General features: G+C 43.9%; 1 protein-coding gene across 2 annotated transcripts in view; it reads right to left on the bottom strand.

Moving 5' to 3' along the window:
• The window catches only part of EDEM1 (ER degradation enhancing alpha-mannosidase like protein 1), a 33,340-nt gene extending 13,182 nt beyond the window's left edge, over window positions 1-20,158 (bottom strand). Inside the window, exons 1-7 of one of the 2 annotated variants that reach the window (XM_058437194.1) lie at window positions 20,094-20,158; window positions 19,464-19,597; window positions 12,201-12,273; window positions 7,658-7,761; window positions 5,138-5,309; window positions 3,914-4,097; window positions 1,840-2,014 (exon numbers count right to left, since the gene is read on the bottom strand). In XM_058437194.1, the coding sequence (XP_058293177.1) occupies window positions 1,840-2,014; window positions 3,914-4,097; window positions 5,138-5,309; window positions 7,658-7,761; window positions 12,201-12,273; window positions 19,464-19,585 (830 nt within the window). In that variant the 5' untranslated portion in view covers window positions 19,586-19,597; window positions 20,094-20,158. Of the gene's footprint in view, window positions 1-1,839; window positions 2,015-3,913; window positions 4,098-5,137; window positions 5,310-7,657; window positions 7,762-12,200; window positions 12,274-19,463; window positions 20,073-20,093 lie in introns of those variants that run through there. The other variant, XM_032149556.2, reaches the window with a different exon arrangement.
• Window positions 20,159-20,414: the final 256 nt, after the last annotated feature.

Genomic DNA, 20,414 nt, shown 5'->3' with positions numbered 1-20,414 from the left:
CATTAATTTTTTCTCCTAACTCATTCCTTAAACCTTTGGAGACAGACTGCCTTTAACTATCTACATTAGACTCTAGCAGAAGATAATATTTACCACAGGATCAAAGTTCCTAATGCAGCCATTGTAATATGTCAGGATTTCACAGTATTCTGCAGAAAGCACTTTGAGCTTTGGGTCTAAGAGCCCTGCCACATAAGAGAATTCAGTATACCGTATGGGCCTATGCTGGATTTCACCTGAGCAGAAAAGCTTGGTTCTTTTGGTACAAAGAGTCTCTTCTCTATTAATGTCCTACAGCATGGGCCTGGAGAAATGCATCAGAGCAAGACCCTTGGGGAATACTGCTCAATTTAGTTTGTGGCTTTGAAAAGCAAAAATAAATAAATTCCACCCAAAAGGCCCCTTACTTAAACACAGCACATATAAGTGGTTCCTACAAAAGCAATGTAGAAATGGACCCAAGAAAATCCAAGCAGGAAGCTCAGCAGCTGTAACTTACACTAAAACTGGACACTTAACATAGAAATACATACAAAGAAAGACCTGGGGGCCAGGTGTGGTGGTTCACGCCTGTAATCCCAGCACTTTGGGAGGCCGAGGCGGGAGGATCACGAGGTCAGGAGTTTGAGACCAGCCTGACCAACATGGTGAAAGCTCATCTCTACTAAAAATACAAAAATCAGCCAGGCAAGGTGGCATGCAGCTGTAATCCCAGCTACTCAGGAGGCTGAGGCAGGAGAATCGCTTGAACCCAGGAGGCAGAGATGAATCGCTTGAACCCAGGAGGCAGAGGTTGCAGTGAGCCAAGATCGTACCACTGCACTCCAGCCTGGGCAACAGAGCAAGACTCTGACTCAAAAAAAAGAGAAAGATCTGGGAAAGAGAGTGACACTACATAGAAGCCACTGTAGCTTCAAATGGCTCTCTCTCTCCTGTCATCCTGGAGGCACAACAGAAAATGGTGAATAACGTTTTAAACAAACTCAGAGAGAAAAAAAAAATGTGGTAACTGTCTTTTCTATCACCAAGTATAAAGACCAATCCTAACAATTCTTTGGAAAGTAATAGAACCAAAACATTGTCCTGCATTGCAGATCTACCTGCAATTAAAGCCACAGTTAAACACTGGGATGTGTCAGCCCCTGTAGTAGCAGCAAGTCTCTAAGACGGCCCCCGAGAACCTCTATTCTTGCAAGTCACACCCTTGCATAGCCCCCTCCCACACTGAATGTATCATTTTGATCTGGGTGACTAATGGTCTGGCAGAAGTACTGGTATATCATTCCCAGATTAGCCATGAAAGCACTGTGGCTGCCATTTTGGCCTCTTTCTGTCTTTTTCTCTCAGATCACTCACTCTGGGGGAGGCCAGTGGCCATGAGCTACCTACAGAGAGGCACTCTGGCAAAGAACTGAGCCCTCCAGCCAACAGCCAATGAGGAACTGAAGCCTGCCAGCAACAGAAGTGAGCCTGGAAGGGGATCTCCCAGCACCATTGGGCCTTGGCATGGCTGTGGCCCTGGCCACCAACTTGACAAGAACCTCAGGAGAGATCCTGGGCCAGAGTGACTGGCTCAGCTGCTCCTGGATTACTGTCCCTAAGAAACTTCATGAGATGATGCTCGTTGTTTTAAGCCACTAGGTTCTAGAGTACTATGCTATGCAACGACAGAAAGCTAACAGCTCTTGGTGCCCCCAGATGACTGACAAACTAGGAGAGGTGGTAAGATGAGGGCAGAGATAAACAGACCCTGTGATTATATGTTAAAAAAATACAAATACTTCAGAATGCATTCTATTTGCTTTACAAGGCAACAGAGGAGATGTTAGGGAGACATACCCTCTTCTTAAGTAGTTCTGAATACTCTGATATGCAGCATTAAACATTTCTAGGTCTTCTTTTTCTCCAAAGAGAATGTAAGACTTCAAGAGGTATTCATAGAAGGAGTCCAGCCCGGCACCCAGGCCACTCTGCTTTCCAACCCAATGGCCCGTCTGAATGTTCACGACATTGCCTGCAAAAATAAACAAGGCTCTTGAGGTCCCAACTGCCTCATCAGAGAGGACATGGATGGAGACAGGCCACCTACTCCAACCACACTGCTCCTCAGCACCTTTATCCTTGCCATACAGGAGAAGGAGTGGCTGCTTGGACCTAACATTTTTATCAGTCTTATCACTAACTTAGCCTAGACATCTTTCTAAATATATAACGTTTACTGACACAAACACGGGGATAAACATTTAATGCAAAATAAAAATAGGTTTGTCATTGTGCTTTTCCAGATTGACAATGCATTTCAAAACCCAAGAGTTTTTCACAGACTTTAAACCCAGTACTGCCATTCTTGGGAATTTATCCAAAAAAATATTATTTTAAAAAGAAAAAGTGGCCAGGCATGATGGCTCACACTTACAATCCCAGCACTTTGGGAAGCTGAGGCAGGTGGATCGCTTGAGCTCAGGAGTTCGAGACCAGCCTGGGCAACATGGTGAAACTCTGTCTCTACCAAAAATACAAAAAATTTGCTGGGTGCAATGGCAGGTGCCTGTAGTGCCAGCTACTCAGGAGGCTGAGATGGGGGGTTCACTTGATCCCAGGGATCACTTGAGCCTGGGAGGCAGAGGTTGCAGTAGGCAGAGATTGTGACACAGCATCCAGCCTGGGTGACAGAGGGAGACCCTGTCTCAAAAGACCAAAAAAAAAAGAAAAGGGAAAAAATAATTTTTTTAATAATAAAAACAACAACAAAAGTGGTTATTATGAATGCAAGGCAACAACTTGGAAACAACTGATCTGCCAACTGTCAGGCAGAATCAAAATATTTGTTTATATTATAATGAAAAATATATAAAAGTTACAAAGGCCAGGCTGAAAGGGTCTATGGAAACCTAAAAAGTTGACAATCTGAAGTGATACTGGTCAACTATTTGGTGATAGGCTGACAATTTGAGTGAGTTATTTCTATTGCTGTTGTTAAATACAACAAATGTATACATAAATTTCAGAACTTAAGACAGTTACATGAGTTAAAATAACACCTAGGCCGGGCACAGTGGCTTACACCTGTAATTCCAGTACTTTGTGAGGCCAAGGTGGGAGAATTGCTTGCGCTCAGGAGTTTGAGACTAGTCAGGCAACGTAGTGAGACCCTGTCTCTACATAAAATAAACAAAAGTAGCTGGACATGGTGGCACATGCTGGTTGTCTCAGCTACTTGGGAGGCTGAGGCAGGAGGATCATTGAGCCCAGCAGGTGGAGGCTGCAGTGAGCCAAGATCACACCACTGAACTCCAGCCTGGGTGACACAGTGAGACCCTATCTCAAAATAAATAAATAAAATAACACCTTGAGTTAGCAAAATACTCATAATTAGTGAAGATAAATGATGAGTACACATGGGTCATTATTCATCATACTTTCTACTACGTTCTGAAATTTTCCATAATAATTTTTAAGTAACATCTTGACCAAACATTCTCAAGGGAAAAAAACCCCACCTCATACAGGTTTAATCTGGACTTTCAATCGACTACCATAGGCCCAGATTTTTTAAAAGGAAAAAGCTGCTCCATCAGTAACTCTAAATTCCTATATTTAGAACCTTATATTGAAGCAATAAAATCTGCCTCAGAGGCAGTTCTTTTTATGGCATTTCCATTAACAATAATTTTCAAGTGGAATATGCCAGGGGATCCAAATCAGAAGGGAGCCCTCAAACACAAAAGCTTTATTCTTTTCCATCAGACCATGCAGCCTCTCCGCAAAGCGTCACATAAAGAAATTAGATACAGCTGACACAATTCTTGCTGAGTTGTCAATTGAGTTGAAGAGTGAAAAGGGTGCAGAGCCCAGAGAAGATGAAAGGGGACCAAGCAGTGTGCAGTCCCAGTGGCAAGTAAAGGTGCCACACCTAGTAATCCTGTATCGTTGCTCCGGAGGTTCCAAAGGGCTTTCACTGCTCGTCTGGCCACCCACTCAAATGTGGAGTCCCCCAGGAGTCGACTCAGAATCCCGAATTCCACCAGGAGGGAACCGGCTCCCGCTGTGCATGTCTCATTATTGGTGTCAGGAGGAACTCCTGTCTTTAGATTCACCTGGGGATGGGAAGAGACAAGGACTGTGACAAAACTCAAGGAATCGACAAGGCTGAAAAGCCGGGTCTCAGAGACTACACTCAGCTGATAAACCAAGCTTACCACGGTGAGAGTCAGCTCTCTGCCTTCCAAGATACATCTGAGGTGAATACGGGAATTAAATTTAAAACACACAAACAAGACAGTAAGAACAGCAGAGCCTTGCTTTATCAATAAGAGCAAGTCTTCAGGGAATGGCTACACACTTCACTAAACCTTCTCTTTCCAGCAGGTTTTCTTCATGGTAACAAAGGCACCAGGCTTTAGGGTTAGAGACAAAGGCAAACTATAGAATTTCTTCTAAATTTTAAATGAACCACTATGAACTCACTCCTGCTCAGCACCTAAACAAACCTCAAACTGGGAGAGAAAGGAGGCACTACCAGAATATGACAGCCAGTTTCATCATGAAGACTCTGTGCTCTGGCAGTTCTCAGCCAGTTACCTAAAAGGCTGACTCAATTCCCAGAGGAGTTCTGGGCTTGGCACATCAGATGTCACAAATATATAATCTAATTCCAGATCCTGGCATTTAAATCAGCAGCTAACTTGCTGGTCTGTGTTGCCTTTATTTGAAAGATCCACGTGAAGCATTGAAAAGAACACTCACTGAGTTCCCACAATACCCATGTGAGGATCTCTGGGAAAACAGACCCAAGTCAGAGATGAAGACAAACTCCCCACACTGCTTTGTAGCAGAGAATGTAAATCACACATGTAAATGGACTTAAGAATACTGAACTTCACAGAACATCAACTCTTTAAGGGGAAGGAACAAGTCAGATATATCACTGTTTGCCTTTCATACAGTGGATGCTCAGTAAAGGCTGAATAAATTTTAAAGTATTTACATCATATTTAAGGCCAAATTCTTCTAAGGACACTGCTTTTCTCGTCTACCTCCATCCCATTCCTTCTCCCAAATAAATTAATAAACAAAGAATTTTAATTCAGGAAGATAGTGAATTGTCAAACACAAAGGGTCAAACCAGTCTACCCACCCGAGGATATGGAATCCCTGTCTTGGTGTTTTCAAAAGCAGGGAGGAGCCGCACTGCCAGGTCATGGGCCATGTATAACAACTCATTATCATAGTCTTTAATTGTCATGTCACCAAAGGGCTGCTTGGAGTCAGTTATTATTCTGTGAGCAGAAAGGAGGCTTCCCAGGACCCTAATAACAGGAAGAACAAAAAGATAATACAATCATGTTGCTTGTAAGTGCACATAATCCAATTCAGAAAGACAGAAGTATGTTCATATCCACATAGACTCAGAACTGCCTGACATCAGAGAGACCTGACTTAATGGCCTCTTGAATTCCTTTCTAGCTCTAAAAATACACGATTGATTTTTGTTAACCATATTACTAAAAGAGAGAAAGGGAATAATTTATCCGAGACTACCAAAAACAATACTATTTAAAATATTAACAGTTTTGGTAATCTAAATCTTAGGGCATTAAGAAAAGGGAGTTGGCTGAGTGCGGTGGCTCATGCCTGTAGTCCCAGCACTTTGCTAAGGGAGATGCATCTCTCGAGGCCAAGAGTACAAGACTAGCCTGGGCAACAAAGCAAGCCCCTGTCTCTATTAAAAATAAAAAAAAATTAGCCAGATGTAGTGGCACACACCAGTAGTCCCAGCTACTTGGGAGGCTGAGGCAGGACGATCTCTTGAACCTAGAAATTGAAGGCTGCTATGATCATGCCACTATACTTTATCCTGGGTTAACAGAGCAGTACCCTATCTCTTAAAAAAAAAAAAAAAAGGGGGTGTACTAATTGCTCTCAGAATAAATATTACCTATTAGTATTATTAAATTACTCTTGATTTATTTCACTTGGGGAAAACACTCATAAAAAAAACAGAAGCTGGGCATGGTGACATTTGCCTGTAGTCCCAGCTATTTGGAAGGCTGAGGTAGGAGGATTGCTTGAGCCCAGGAGTTCAAGGCTGCAGTGAGCCGTGATAGCACCACTGCACTTCAGCCTGGGCAACAGAGCAAGACCCTGCTCTAAAATGAAAAAAAATTTTTAATTTAATTCAAATTAAAAAAAAAAAAACAACAGAGAAAGGTAAGACAACAAATACTAAGTAATTTTTGTTGTTTTGGCTGCCAAGCAACTTCCTTAACACCGTAACATCTGGTAAAGAGGCAAGGTGAAGAGGAGGAGGAAAAAATGACCTACTAAGAGGCAGCAGGCTACCAGCTTATACCTACGTCCTTGTAGACCCATAAAGTCCCATTCTAAAGATCTGAAGTAGACTGTGACATATGTCAGAACAAAGGTTTTCACCAATTTAATTTTAAATAAGTATTACATCTGTGAACTGGAATGCTATGCAGTTAATACAATTTTCAAAAGATGTAAACAGGAAAATTACCACAATATATCAAAGAAAGCAATACACAATATACTAGGTATGCAGCATGATCCCAATCCATTAAACAGAGAGAGAAAAAGAGAGAGAAAGAGAGCGAAATACAAGTGAGAGATACACCTAACAAAGAAATATACTAAAATGGTAAGCGGTGATTTTCCGTGGGTGGTAAGATGGGAAACTCATTTCCTTCAGAAATATGTAGGGGTTGTCCTAGGACATGGTGAAAGAAGGAAATGAAATCAGACTATAAAGGGAAACCATGAAATTCTGTACTAGACAGACACCTATTTTACACCCCCGTTAAAACATAAATGTGGCCGGGTGCGGTGGCTCACGCTTGTAATCCCAGCACTTTGGGAGGCCGAGGCGGGCAGATCACGAGGTCAGGAGATCGAGACCACGGTGAAACCCCGTCTCTACCAAAAATACAAAAAAATTAGCCGGGCGTTGTGGCGGGCGCCTGTAGTCCCAGCTACTCGGAGAGGCTGAGGCAGGAGAATGGCGTGAACCCGGGAGGCGGAGCTTGCAGTGAGCCGAGACTGTGCCACTGCACTCCAGCCTGGCCGACAGAGCGAGACTCCGTCTCAAAAAAAAACCATAAATGTGCCCAGGCATGGTGGCTCACACCTGTTATCCCAACACTTTGGGAGGCCAAGGCAGGCGGATCACTTGAGGTCAGGAGTTCAAGACCAGCCTGGCCAACATGGTGAAATCTCATCTCTACTAAAAATACAAAACTTAGGTGTGGTGGTGAGTGCCTGTAATCCCAGCTACTCAGGGAGCTGAGACATGAGAATGCCTTGAACCTGGGAGGTGGAGATTGCAGTGAGCCAAGATTGCACCACTGCCCTCCAGCCTAGGTGGCAGAGACTCCATTTAAAAAAAAAAAAAAGAGTTTAATCTATAAAAACAAAACAAAATGCAAATGTGTCTTTCCCTTCAGTCTGGAATGTGATTACTTTGAAATAATTGTTCCAGTTTAGATAGATATGAACATGAAAAATGCACACTGCACCCATAAAGCCCATATGGACTCCCTGCCTGGATCTTGTGGCGAAAAGACCCTCACAGGTATTTTTTTCTTAAAACACATAAAAAGAAGTCTCCAATTCATTATATGAATATTCAGTATTTTACCTTATCGTGGCCTCAAAGACTTGGACGGTGGAATCTTTGTCAAATGAAACTGTGTTGATCACTAACTTGACTGCTTTCTGGAACTCGGATGAATTTCCCATTATCTTTAAAAAGAGGAACACAGGTCATTACAGCAACTTGAAATGAAACTGAGGCTATATCATCACAGCAGCCCAGTCACGTCACCTAAATGTCTGTATGTGGTTTTGTTACCATAGGAGTAGAAACACAAGAGATAGAAAAGCAGTTATTTCTTAGAATATATTCCCAGCACATGGCAGGCCCATTTCCTCCAACTCAAGAGTCCTATCTGCAAAGGACAAAACTGTGAAAGTAATTCCTTGTAAAATCATTGGCACTCCTCATCTTCCCAACTCCACTCTCCAGCAAACTTCACTATGATCTTATTTAACATGCCAGGCATTGTGGGTTCTAAAACTTCTGGCAGATATACAAATAAATCAGAAAACTGAAGAAACAAAACTATGTCTTTCTCTCTGCTCCTCAAATAAAGCAGCGGCTTGGGTGCTTTGCTCCCAGGAGACCAAAACATGTGGAAAATTGAATGAACTTGTTGCTTGTTATCCAGATGTCTAAACCCTTCAAGAAATAGTGGTAATATCTTTTGGAGCACAGGATAAAACCAGTGACTGATTTAAAGGAAACAAAACATATGAATAATCAGCTCTATGTCCTTTTTAAAAAGTGATCTAGAATTATGATTCCTATTTTGGGTATGTAGGTATGATGTCACACTAAGCTACTCTCTCCTATGTGAAGCACAGTTGGGCATCAAACTTTATAGATTAACCTGAATCAAAATTCTTTCACTCCACTCAAAATTTTATGACAACCTTGAGACTATAATGACATCATAAAGACACACTGTGAAAGAAAAATAAATTTCTGGGACCCCAAAATCACTAAACCAAAGGGAAAAGTCAAGCTGGGAACTGCATCAGGCAAACCTGCCTCCCATTTTATTCCTAAATAAGATAGCTACATAGATTTAAAAAAAAAAAAAAAAGCTATATATGTTCCTTACAATTTACCTACAAGGAAATTCCCTGTGGGCCTCAAGATCTTCCCCTCAAAACAATTCTGCTGAATTTCACCCTGGCAATGTAAATTGACAGTTTATCTTCACAGGTATGAACAAAGGACAGAACTCAGTCATCCCTCTGCTCACCCGAGAAAGATGCATATCTGATTGCTTCCTCTGCCCTAGTGTTTATGCAAAACTGCAGATTCACTAAGCCAGGCAAAGGCATAAGTGACTATTCCTCTACCTTTGTGACAGGTAAATTGTATATTCAGTGAAAGGCTAATCAGAGAGTCAACCAGCTGGACACGGTGGCTCAGGTCTGTAAGCCCATACTCAGGGATGCCAAGGCGAGCGGATCACTTGAGGCCAAGAGTTCAAAACCAGCCTGGCCAACATGGCAAAATCTCGTCTCTACTAAAAATATAAAAAATTAGCCAGGCATGGTGGCACATGCTTGTAATCCCAGCTACTTGGGAGGCTGAGGTACAAGAACTGCTTGAACCCCTGGGAAGGTGGAGGGTGCAGTGAGCCGAGATCTCACCACTGCACTCCAGCCTGGGCAACAGAGCAAGACTCTGTCTCAAAAAAACAAGAAAAAAGAAATGTAACCATTTGTCTTTTATCTGCCTATGACTTAGAAGTGCCCCCTCACCCCACCTCCACCACTTCAAGTTGTCCCACTTTTCTGGACTGAACCAATGTACATCTTACACATACTGATTGATGTCTCTTGTCTCCCTAAAATGTATAAAACCAAGCTGTGCCTAACTACCTTGGGCGATTTCATCAGGACCTCCTGAGGCTGTGTGATGGGTGTGTCCTTAACCTTGGCAAAATAAACTTTCTAAATTAACTGAGACACTACTTCTTTCTTCATCAGACATTACTACTTTCAAGTATGTCTTATTTCCTAATATTTACTCGTCTGTTACATTTTTTCCACCTCGTTATTTTGCTGTAACCTACAGAGTAAGTAGAGACATTTCTAGCTTTCAGTTCTTTCTTTTTAGAAGATGATGCAATAATGCTGCAAGTTGCATCCAATGGTCAGGGGACTGCTATCTTCACAATGTTTCCCTAGCACATCTGTTAAAGCCTATTTAAATGTTAGCAAAAGAAAAGGAAAACTTCAACAGAAGTTAACACCTGAAAAATAAGCCTGAAGCACTAAAGGCCGGATATTCTACAATGAAAACCACAGAGATGGGTCTGTTTCCTAACAGATGTTTACCAGCAACAATATCTGGTAAAGCTGCAGGTGCTGACATGAACTCAAATCAAGTGAGGATGGTGAAGGAGGTCAACAACTCTTACTTATTGTAGTTTATCATTATGGTCAGATAGCTACAGAACCCTGAGTAACTATGTTCTGAAATCACACACTCATGTTTGAAAATGGCTGAATGGGACAGGGGAGCTAAATGGGTTTGTTTGTTTGACTGTAGGACTTCTCAGAGTCTTTAAAATGCTGATGGGCACTGTGGCTCTCTAATAGTGGGACCAGACATACAGAATTTCTCAAGTTCATTTAGAAATAGAACTCTTCTTTCAGGGAGTAAGTATCTTTGGAATCTGTGTTGGGAAATGCTTCATTAGTCAGAATTCATTTTTTGAACACACATTTGCACTGCTACTATGCACCAGACACCATTAAGTGTGGGGGAAAGTATTATGAACAACAGAATAGCAGGCAAGGTAGAGGGATAAAAAAACAAAATGGGGCAAAAAAAAAAAAAAAAAAAAAAAAAGCTAGCTACTCGGGAGGCTGAGGCAGGCGAATCACTTGAACCCAGGAGGTGAAGGTTGAAGAGAGCCAAGATCACGCCACTGCACTCCAGCCTGGTGACAGAGCGAGGCTCTCTCAAAAAAAAAAGAAGAAGAAGAAGACAAAGCTCTCAGGGAGAAGGAGTAAGCTTTCATGAGCTATACGTGAGTCTTAGGACGTTTCCTTTAAGCAACACTTGTAGGCTGAGTCAGCCTCTGGTATCATCAACAAATTAGCTCTAAGGTCGAACATACTTGTCTGGGCACATTTTGATCAGTGATGGTAAATGACTGAAACAGAGCAGCAATAACTTCAGAAGGAGATATGGGGAAACTAAGTTGCTTTGTAATTTAAATTATACTAAATCAGTACCCCAGATTTCCTATTAGACCAAGGGCCTAGTCCTATTTCTACCACTTATTTATAAAATGAGGACGTAGAATGATCTCTCAAGCTCTTTTCAAGTTCTAGTAATTCTACTACTAGCAAGATACTAGACAATCATAATGCAAACTTGGCTAGCACATTACCCAATTCTTTTGTGTGTGTGTGTGTGTCTCCAGAGATGGAGTCTCACTTGTTGCCCAGGCTGGAGTGCAGTGGTGCAATCTCAGCTCACTGCAATCTCTGCCTCCTGGGTTCAGGCATTTCTTCTGCCTCAGCCTCTTGAATAGCTGGGACTACGGGCGCCCGCCACCATGCCCAGCTGGTTTTTGTACTTTTAGTAGAGAAGGGATTTCACCATGTTGGTCAGGCTGGTCTCAAACTCCTGACCTCAGGTGATCCTCCCACCTCAACCGCCCTAAGTGCTGGGATTACAGGCATAAGCCACTGCGCCCGCCCCCAATTCTAACTCCTAACAGACGGCTTTAAACTCTTCTATGGCATGTTAAAAGAAACAAGAACAAATAAAAGTACAACATTTGGGCTAGACTGCAATAAGAAATTTCGCATGGTAAAGACTTGCTGGACAATGAAGGAAAGCAAAGAGGTTGTAAAATCACCTTTACTAAGATTTTAAAACAACACTATGCTGGAATACAGTCCCCTGGAAACTGCTTTAACGGCAAAAGGTGAAGCAGATGAAGCACACAGACATGGCACCATGTACCGAGTGCCATACTGCCTTCAAGGTGCTTCTGCATATCTGCTCAAAGGTCTCTAGTTCTCCAGAGTCAATGAGCAAAACCACAGGACGAGGCGGTAATGCCAGCACCCACGTTCGCAGCTCAGACATGGAGTGTCCACAAAACAGGAAGTAGCAAATCAAAGAGAAGAGTTTCTAGGGAGCCCCACATAAGGACTGGCGCTAGGGCTCCAACTTGCTCTTGGGGGAGCCAGTGGCTAGATGATATTTCAGGGTACCTGCCAACCCTGAGATCTTCTCTCTTTTACTCCTGGAATACCAACTACTGTAATTATCAATATTAATGAGCTTCTCTATGGGTTCTTTTATGGAATAAGATAGAAACTGGTTAAAAAAAAAATAGGTTCCCTAAAATCAATCATATATTTCTTCTCCTTTTTTTAATGGAATCACATTTCTCCTCATTTAACCTTCAACACTTTTCTTGTTCTCCCCATTAAGGTCATTAAAATAAATAAAAGTTATCAAAGCTAACGATACATGTTGACTTATCAGGCTCCCTGGAATTCCATCTGCTGGAGGGAACTAGGGATAATCAAGTCCAAAACACCTTAATTAATTTTTTTTAAAAAAGGTGAACACTTACTGCAAGTGTATCCAATGCATCAACAAGAGTCAATGAGTAGTTCCCTAGTACATCATTGATGTTCAGATTTGAACTGAAAAAGAAAATTAAAATTAAACAAAAAGATTTTATTTCAAAAGAGAAGACAATAGAACTAAACACCCATCAGAAACTATAATTGCCAGCAACTCTTATTTATTCAGGAACTAATTATGGGTGAATTAATATGGCAAAGGTCTTTCTACCCCCAAAGCAACACTTTCTATGGTGTCCATAAGTAGAATCGAGTCACAGAACTGTGGAGACACACTTGTACCAGAATGGAAAGAATGCTCACAGGAAGTCAGGAGGCGGTGAGTCATCTCCTCTCTGAGATTCAGGTTTATCACCATAGACAATCTCTTTGGCCCTGTCCAACTTTAAAAAGCTCTGATTTCACAATCATTAGGAACTAAAGGAGAGCCCTTGTCATATGACCCACCTGTAATACTTTAATACAGAAATTAGACACCACAGCCTATATTACACACAAAAAGAAGTAAATAATTGACAGTGTCAATATTACTCATCTGCCCTATGGTTGGGGGTATAAATTAACTTCTTTACACCATTTCTTCATTAATAACTCATCCAAAGGGTCTCCATTGTTTCCATTAATTCTGAGATATCATTTAACATGAACCAAGGCAGGAATTAAGGCCTTTCTCCCTTCTTAACTGGAGCTACATAAACGTTTCTGCCACACACCTCTCACCCTCATAATCTACACCAATTTTCCATTCTGAAACAACCTTAAGAAACCAACTTCAGGATGACGAGGGTGAAGCTCCTCAGGCACTGTGGTATTTCTTTGTAAAAAAAAAAAAAAGGTCAACAACAAAAAAACTAATACATCTGGGAGAATAGGGATGAAGAACTAGTAAAATAAAGGACAGTTTGAGAAATTCTGGGAATTTCATTTATTTATTTGTCCCATTCCCCAAAATCCAGAAAATAAGGGCAGAAGCTTGGAAAAAATGATAGTAAGAGAAGACATAAGACAACTGTTTAAAGATTTTATTAGCAACCAAAGCAAAAAAGCTCCAGTTTTATTTCCAGCAAGATTTATTGATATCTGCAGTCTTCCATCATATCCCAAAGCACTTTATCTGCTCCTTGGATCACCCGAATGGGTCCTTATCTCACTTTCCAGTGAGAGAAGCTTCTGCTGCACAGCACCTCTCGTGTTGTGATGGCCTGCTATGCTCTCTGAAAGGCCTGTGCCTCAACTGGGGGAAATGGGGCTTACGAGAAAGAGGCATAACAGCTCCAATGTCTGATTTTATTTGAACCCTCCAGTTGCCTTGTTTTATGCTGTTATGCCACCTAATCTAAAGCAAAGAATTTATAGTAAAATTTTAGGCTGGGCACGGTGGCTCACACCTGTAATCCCAGCACTTTGGGAGGCGGAGGTGGGTGGATCATCCAAGGTCAGGAATTCAAGACCAGCCTGGCCAACATGGCAAGACCCTGTCTCTACTAAAAATACAAAAAGTAGGTGGGAATGGTGGCAGGCGCCTGTAATCCCAGCTACTAGGGAGGCTGAGACAGGACAATTACTTGAACTCAGGAGGCGGAGGTTGCGGTGAGCCGAGATCATGCCATTGCACTCCAGCCTGGGTGACAAGAGCGAAACTCCGTCTCAAAAAAAAAAAATTTTTTTAATACTTTTTTTGAAACAAGATATACATGGGGGCTATAGTCTAGGAACTAGGGCTATCTCATTTCCTATAAGCTGGGAAGTCAGAAAACTGCTTGGCTGGAAAATTGTACCTGTTTCTTCTATTTGTTGATTTTCTGGAAATAAACTTACACGATAGCAAAAGGTCCCCTCAAAGCGAGAGCTATGGATTCAAATACGCCTCTCAAGCGCAAGTGACAGCCAAAAAGGATACAAAAAGCGCAAGGGTTGCAGGAGGGTCTCAAAGGAGACAGGGAGATCCTTGTGCCCAATTCTGCCAACTCAAGAATGTTCTGCTGTGTGTAAATATTTCACTATGTTGCTCTGCTGCTTGGAAACAGAATGGGCTTTAACAGCCCACCTCATAAGAAAACAGCTCCCTCATCATGGAGCATCGAAGCTAGATGGTAATCAGGAGAATCACATGTAACTCCCCTCTCCTGAGTCACACCCAGATCTGCGGCATGTGTCACTCTCTCCACCTGCACAGGCCCATGGAAGGAAGGTACTCACTGTGAGCACTGAACTCCTTTCCATGTTTTATTGTGCTTTGCCTTCTAATCTGTAACTAAAATAGACCCAGTTTTAAAATATTCCTTTTACAATGCCCAGTCACTAAAAATTAATGAGTTGCCACAGTAAAAAAAAGAAAAAAAATTACTTGCAGTAACTGTGGGGTTCCTTCTCTCCACTCTAGTCAGACAAATCCTCTCCAAGATCTGGGGTATTCATTAGAACACTTTTAATTCTTTCTTTCCAAATAATTGTTACATCCTCTTTCAAAATGTGCCAAAATGAGAGGGAAGTGGGAGTGAGGATGAAGGAAAAAAAATAAACACCATAAAACTCTCCTGGCCTAACAGCATGAAATTATTATGACTCCATTTACGCCAGCCCACTATGCAGGTAAGACTCTGGATTTGTTCTTTGTAGATGTTCTTGTCCATGTCCAGCCTAACCTGATACCGTTAAGTACATCAAGCCAAGAACTCAGTACCTTTCCCTGTAACCAGCTGGCTGAACCGCATGACTAAATGCTCCACTTACTTCACCAGGTACAAATGTTCATGGCATTCACCCCACTGTAAATTTTTAAGGTTCACCTCAAAACATAAAAGATGGAGAAAACCATGGCCTTTGATAGAAAATTTTTGATTATGTAGCTAACAAAATCAAACATGTGTTTTTAAAAATTCCCACATATACTTAACCTGTAACAGCTGTTCAGAAATCTACCTGGTGTGGTGTAGGCACAGAGATAACATAAGAAAGTCCCTGCGTTCAAGGGATTGGTAATCTGGAGAGACAAGACAAAGGGAAATGCAGATGAATACACAACAGTACTCCATTCTCAAATAAGGTTAAAATGTGGAATCGCAGCTCAAAGGAAAGGAATCAAAAGGAGAACTGAGTAAATAAAGGAAAATCATCTTCAAACAGTTAGATGGCGTCACGGAAACAAAACGAGCCTGACTCTGAAAGAGGGCAGGACTTTCCAAAGAAAGAGGAATGCAGAGGAGGCCATCTTGAGCTAGGAGTACCTAAGCATTTGAGGGGCCGATATTTGTTTGGCTTAATTTGAGATTTGCTTTGTTGTTTTAATAGCAATACAGTTGAGAAACACTGAGAATGGTCACATGCCCAAAAGCCAGAACTATAGTTAACCTTTCACAGGATTACAAAAATATAATATCCACATTTACTCAAAGAAACTTTAAATTTGGATCCTCCAACCCAAATTGAGGATGTGAGAAGAACTGACTTTGCAGTTATCTGTAGACAGAAAGATCTGCTCTTTTTAGAGTGTTCAGGTTTTATTCACTTCATGTTAACTCCTTACCTGACACCTCCCCAAGAACAAGTCACATGTACTTGAGGCAAGATAAGTTTGGAGCACATATGACTACAGAGAAACGGTAAGAGTGTTTTGCACCGATATTTTCTATGTATACTTTTTATATAATACTCTAATGGCAAATTCACTCTTGTTGAATGAATCATTAGAATACATTTAGCTTTTTAAAATCTGAAAGATTTTTGGCTGGGCTTGGTGGCTCACACCTATAATCTCAGCACTTTGGGAGGCCAAGGCGGGAAGACTGCTTGAGGCCAGGGGTTTGAGACCATCCTGGGCAACAAAGTGAGACCCCACTTCTACAGAAAAATTTGTTTATAAAAATTAGCCAAGCATGGTGGGGCACACCTCTAGTCCCAGCTATTCAGGAAGCTGAAGCAGGAGAACTGCTTGAGCCCAGGAGTTCAAGGCTGCAGTGAGCTATGATTATGCCACTGCACTCCAGCCTGGATGACAGAACAAGACCCTGTCAATTAAACAAACAAAAAATACGAAAGATTTTTATTACAGATTATTTAGTTTGGGGATGTGAAGTACCCTCCTGTTTCAAAGCCAGCATGACAATACTCTGGTTCTAAACTTTCCTCAAGGCCTAGTATTCGACAGCGTAACAGGAGGACTACAGTCAATGATAATTTAATTGTACATTTTAAAATAACTAAAAGAGTATAATTGGATTGTTTGTAACACAAAAGAAAAATGCTTGAGGGGTTGGATACCCAATTTTCCATGATGTGATTATTACAAATTGCATGCCTGTGCAAAAATATCTCAAGTACCCTATAAATATATACACCCACTATGTACCCACAAAAATTAAAAATAAATTTTTAAAAAAATATTTTAAAAAAAATAGCAAAGCCTGGGAGGAGTTAAATTGAAGGAGAGTACAAAAAATTAACTTTTCCACTCTTTGTAAGTGGCAAGTGTGAGGCGTCTATGCAAGGCTTCTTTGGCCTCCTCAAAGACAACAAAGGTTTACCAACCAACAGGCCTACCCAGCTCAGGGCACAACCCTTCCCTAATGCCATCCCCACCTCCTCAATGCTTCTAACACCCTCTTTCCAATAACATATTTGTCTCAAAGCAACCTGACCTTAACTTATGCATAACCAAACCAATGCATAACCAAACCAAAACACTCATCAGCAGCCTTCATCCTGAAATAAAGGCCAACGGCATACCATACCACGAAGACCAGCAAGTTAAATCAACCACCACCTTACTTTGCTGGGAAGAAGGGATTCTTAAGGTTCTCCAGAAGCACTTTTAAGGTTCATTAAGAAAAACATTAAAATATCATGGGGCCGGGCGCGGTGGCTCACGCTTGTAATCCCAGCACTTTGGGAGGCCGAAGCGGGCGAATCACGAGGTCAGGAGATCGAGACCACGGTGAAACCCCGTCTCTACTAAAAATATAAAAAATTAGCCGGGCGTGGTGGCGGGCGCCTGTAGTCCCAGCTACTCGGAGAGGCTGAGGCAGGAGAATGGCGTGAACCCGGCAGGCGGAGCTTGCAGAGAGCCGAGATTGCGCCACTGAACTCCAGCCTGGGCGACAGAGCGAGACTTCGTATCAAAAAAAAAAAAAAAAAAGAAAAGAAAAACATTAAAATATCATCAACTCACTCTCCAAACCATCATATTCTCAAATGAAAGTGTTATCACAATTCCCCGTTAAACTGTTTTCAACTTCAGTCCACCTGATAAAAGGTAATCTGAGAAACAGTCTGTAAGCAAGAATAAAGGCATTTATTGAAAGTGCTCTTTCCCTTCTTGTAATACCAAGAGCACTAGTGGAAAAGCACAAATTAAGATCCAAAATATGTACACATACTATGATTGCAACTATGTAAAACATGCATAGACATATGAGCAGGAACTAGTGGCAAAGATAAATTTAAAATCACTGGTGGGATTTTACGATTTTTTTCAAACTTTAATGATGTTGATTTAAAAAGAGAAAACACCAAAGCATGATGTAGGCTGACAACAAAAAAAGACCACAATTTAATGAAGTTTATTCCCCCCCCCCAAAAAAAACTGAGATAGAAAGAAAATACATTTATAGGTATAAAGTCCCCTCTAGTTAAGTGATCCAAATAATTCATTCATTTCTTAAAATCTGGAAAGGCCATGGCCGGGAGCGGTGGCTCACGCCTGTAATGCCCGCACTTTGGGAGGCCCAGTCGGGTGGATCACGAGGTCAGGAGATGAGACCATCCTGGCTAATATGGTGAAACCCCATCTCTACTAAAAATACAAAAAATTAGCCGGGCGTGGTGGCACGAGCCTGTAGTCCCAGCTACTTGGGAGGCTGAGGTAGGAGAATCACTTTAACCCGGGAGGCAGAGGTTGCAGTGAGCGGAGATCGCGCCACTGCACTCTAGCCTGGGCAACAGAGCAAGATTCCGTCTCAAAAAAACAAAAAATCTGGAAAGGCCAAATCCTTTTTTTTCAAAATGTAGTATTTTTTCTCAAGAAAACTGAGATAGAAAATACACATACGTATAAACGCTATGGTTAAGCAAGAAAAACTCATTAGTTTCCTAGAATTTTGAAAAGGCTCAGTCCTTTGAATTTAGCCTGGGATGTGTCCCCTTGCTTAGGCAGAAATCATGCTCTCAAACTGCAATTTAAAACATAAATGTGCAGATAACCACATCATTTTGAAAACCCAAGTCCGTTTACTCTATAGGCTTCCTTATCAGAACCTAAGGACTGGACTCCACTGCTTTCCTCCAGGTGAAGGAAAATGCTTGCCCCAGACGGTGCCAAGACACTGAGCAAACCAACTCCTCCACTCCCATCCAGGGGAGGGGAGTCACCTATTTGGACTAACAGGGTCTATGGCAATGCACATTCCTTCCCTACAGGTAAGAGGTCCTTAGCTGGGTGTACTGCCCTCTTGGACTTTGATGTCAACAGTGGTGACCCTTGGAGCTCAGCCTTTGCAAACAAGGCTGGTGGACAGGGAGGACTGGCTGACCTTCCCTGACAACCACGCCACCAGAGGCGGGGGATGTATAGGACAGATTGTACAGGGCGATGACGTTGACAGTCAATTCGGCATCCAATGAATTTCACCTCAAGTATATGGACCCCAAAATTGGGCCACATAGCTTCCCTACCCACCACCTATCTTCAGCCTAAGAAGCAGCCCCTGTGAAGGAGAGGCTGTAACCCGTTCTGCCTCAAACTCAATGGACGGCTTTGGAGAAGTCAACTCTTGGCTTTTTACATAGAAAAGACGTGGGTGTGGCAATCTGATGGAGGTGGGGGTGCGGGGTAAAGGCTTGTTCTGAGGCTGCGTTTACACGGGGAGCATGGAGATTTCATTTAGAGTTTATGCCCACCCGGAGGAAGGGCTCGGATGGAAGTGGAAAGCCCTCCAAGCCAGCCCTTGGCACTGCCACTGTCCCTTCTGGTCCTGAACCTCAGTTTTCTCATGTGTAAGACACTGAGCTGGACAGCAGTTCTGAAGTTTGGAGACTCCGGGAGAATCAGGAGAGGAAGGCCACCGGCCCACCCCGCACCCTCAAGCTCGGGGGTCTTCACAGGGACTCAGGGGGGACACGGCGCGGGGGAGCTGCCCAGGACCCTAACGGCCCTGGCGCCCTCGGGGGCCCCGGAGGACAGACGGCTGCACCCCGGCGCAGAGGGCGGAAGGAAGCGCGTGGGCACGCGGCCCCGGGCGTCGGGGGCTACTCACGGGTCACCGCGGTCGGGCCCACGGCCGCGGCAGTGGATGGGGTTGAGCTCGTCCTGGGGGAAGGCGTGCGCCATGTAGTTGTCGTAGCCAAAGACGAACATGCCCCGTGCCAGGTCGCGCATCTGGGCACGCAGCTGCGGAGGGAAGGCGCCGCTGTAGCGCTTCTCGTACTCGTCCCGGCCGCGGCCCCGGCCGCCCAGCACATAGCCCCAGTGGGCTGGGCCGCACACCCCCGGCCCAGGACGCCGCGGAGCCTTGTGCGGGCTGTGCGCCGCCCCGGTCCCCGGCGGCTGCAGCCACGACGGCCCGGATAGCCCCCCAGGCCGGCCCACGGGCCCCGAGGCGGGCGACGCGGGGCCGTCGGGGCTCCTCAGACGCTGGAAGCCGAAGCTGAGCGGAAAGCGCTGGTAGAAGCCCATGCTGGGCCCCAGCCCGAAGACGAGCCACAATACTCCATGAAGGCCAAGCCGGAGGAGCACCAGCCCCAGGACGAGCGCTCGCCATTGCATGGTCGCGCGGGCGCCGCGGGCATTATTTTAAAGTGCGGGGGCCTCCCCGCCGACCACCGCACCCCGCGCTCGCCCCGTAGCCCGGCTCACTTCCTCTTTAAGGAACTCCCCCGTGACGCACCAGGAACTAGCCCATTGTCCCCAACCCCCAGGCTCTCCGGCGGGCCGGCCAGGGCCCTCGTTCGCCCGCCCGGTGGCCCGGGATTGGCCCGGCCTGGGCCCTGCCTCGCGGGGCGCGGCCCAGGACTCCCTCCCACGCCGTAGGCAGCCAGGGCGTCCGCGACGCCCGGAGGCCCCGCCCCTCACCCGGGCCCCGCCCAGACACCCAAGCCCCGCCCCCCCGGGCGGTCCGTAGCCCGACTGGCTGGCGTGGCGAGCAGGAGCCGCGCCGGCCCAGGCGAAGGAACTTCCAGCCAATAGGAGAGCTGCACGGCAGCGCGCG

This window comes from Hylobates moloch, unplaced genomic scaffold (genome assembly GCF_009828535.3).
Source record: "Hylobates moloch isolate HMO894 unplaced genomic scaffold, HMol_V3 SCAFFOLD_4, whole genome shotgun sequence".
In the NCBI taxonomy this organism is placed as follows: domain Eukaryota; kingdom Metazoa; phylum Chordata; class Mammalia; order Primates; family Hylobatidae; genus Hylobates; species Hylobates moloch.
Note: the sequence above shows the minus strand (reverse complement) of the source record. Positions and strands in the feature narration are given on the sequence as shown.